The 481-nt window shown below is 58.2% G+C and overlaps 1 protein-coding gene across 1 annotated transcript in view; it reads right to left on the bottom strand.

Annotated features, from left to right (window-relative positions):
- Positions 1–456, bottom strand: part of MUL1 (mitochondrial E3 ubiquitin protein ligase 1) — a gene marked incomplete at its 5' end in the record, with an annotated part of 1,506 nt that extends 1,050 nt beyond the window's left edge. The window contains one exon of the mRNA XM_010014387.1: positions 332–456. Coding sequence (XP_010012689.1) covers positions 332–456 — 125 coding nt within the window. The remainder of the gene's footprint in view (positions 1–331) is intronic.
- Positions 457–481: the final 25 nt, after the last annotated feature.

Below are 481 nucleotides of genomic sequence, written 5' to 3'. Positions count from 1 at the left end.
TTGCCCAGAGAAGCTGTGGCTGCCCCATCCCTGGCAGTGTTCAAGGCCAGGTTGGACACAGGGGCTTGGAGCAACCTGCTCTAGTGGAAGGTGTCCCTGCCCGTGGCAGTGGTTGGAACTGGATGAGCCGTAAGGTCCCTTCAGCCCAAACCTATCTGTGATTCTCTGATTCTACATTAGAAACCATGTAAGTGCCTGAGAATGCTCATGTAGGAATTACGGCCACTGTGGGTCCGGGTGTGAGGCACTCTGCTCCCTCTGCCCATGTCAGACCCCCCGAGGGCACGCTGGTGCTGTGAAAGCTGGAGGCTCGCGTGCACCGCGCACGTACCAGAGGTGTGTTGTTCGGTTCCACACCATCTTGTGCTCCTGCAGCGTCAGCCTCTGCACGACGCCCTTGCAGTTCTCCACAAACTGGCTGCTCAGGGTCTCCTTCACGGACTGCACCACCCCTGAGAGAGAAACACAACGTGTGTGAGGC

The sequence above is a fragment of the Nestor notabilis genome, unplaced genomic scaffold, assembly GCF_000696875.1.
Source record: "Nestor notabilis isolate BGI_N333 unplaced genomic scaffold, ASM69687v1 scaffold18925, whole genome shotgun sequence".
In the NCBI taxonomy this organism is placed as follows: Eukaryota; Metazoa; Chordata; class Aves; order Psittaciformes; family Psittacidae; genus Nestor; species Nestor notabilis.
The sequence above is the reverse complement of the archived record's forward strand: the minus strand, read 5'-3'. Positions and strand labels throughout refer to the sequence as shown.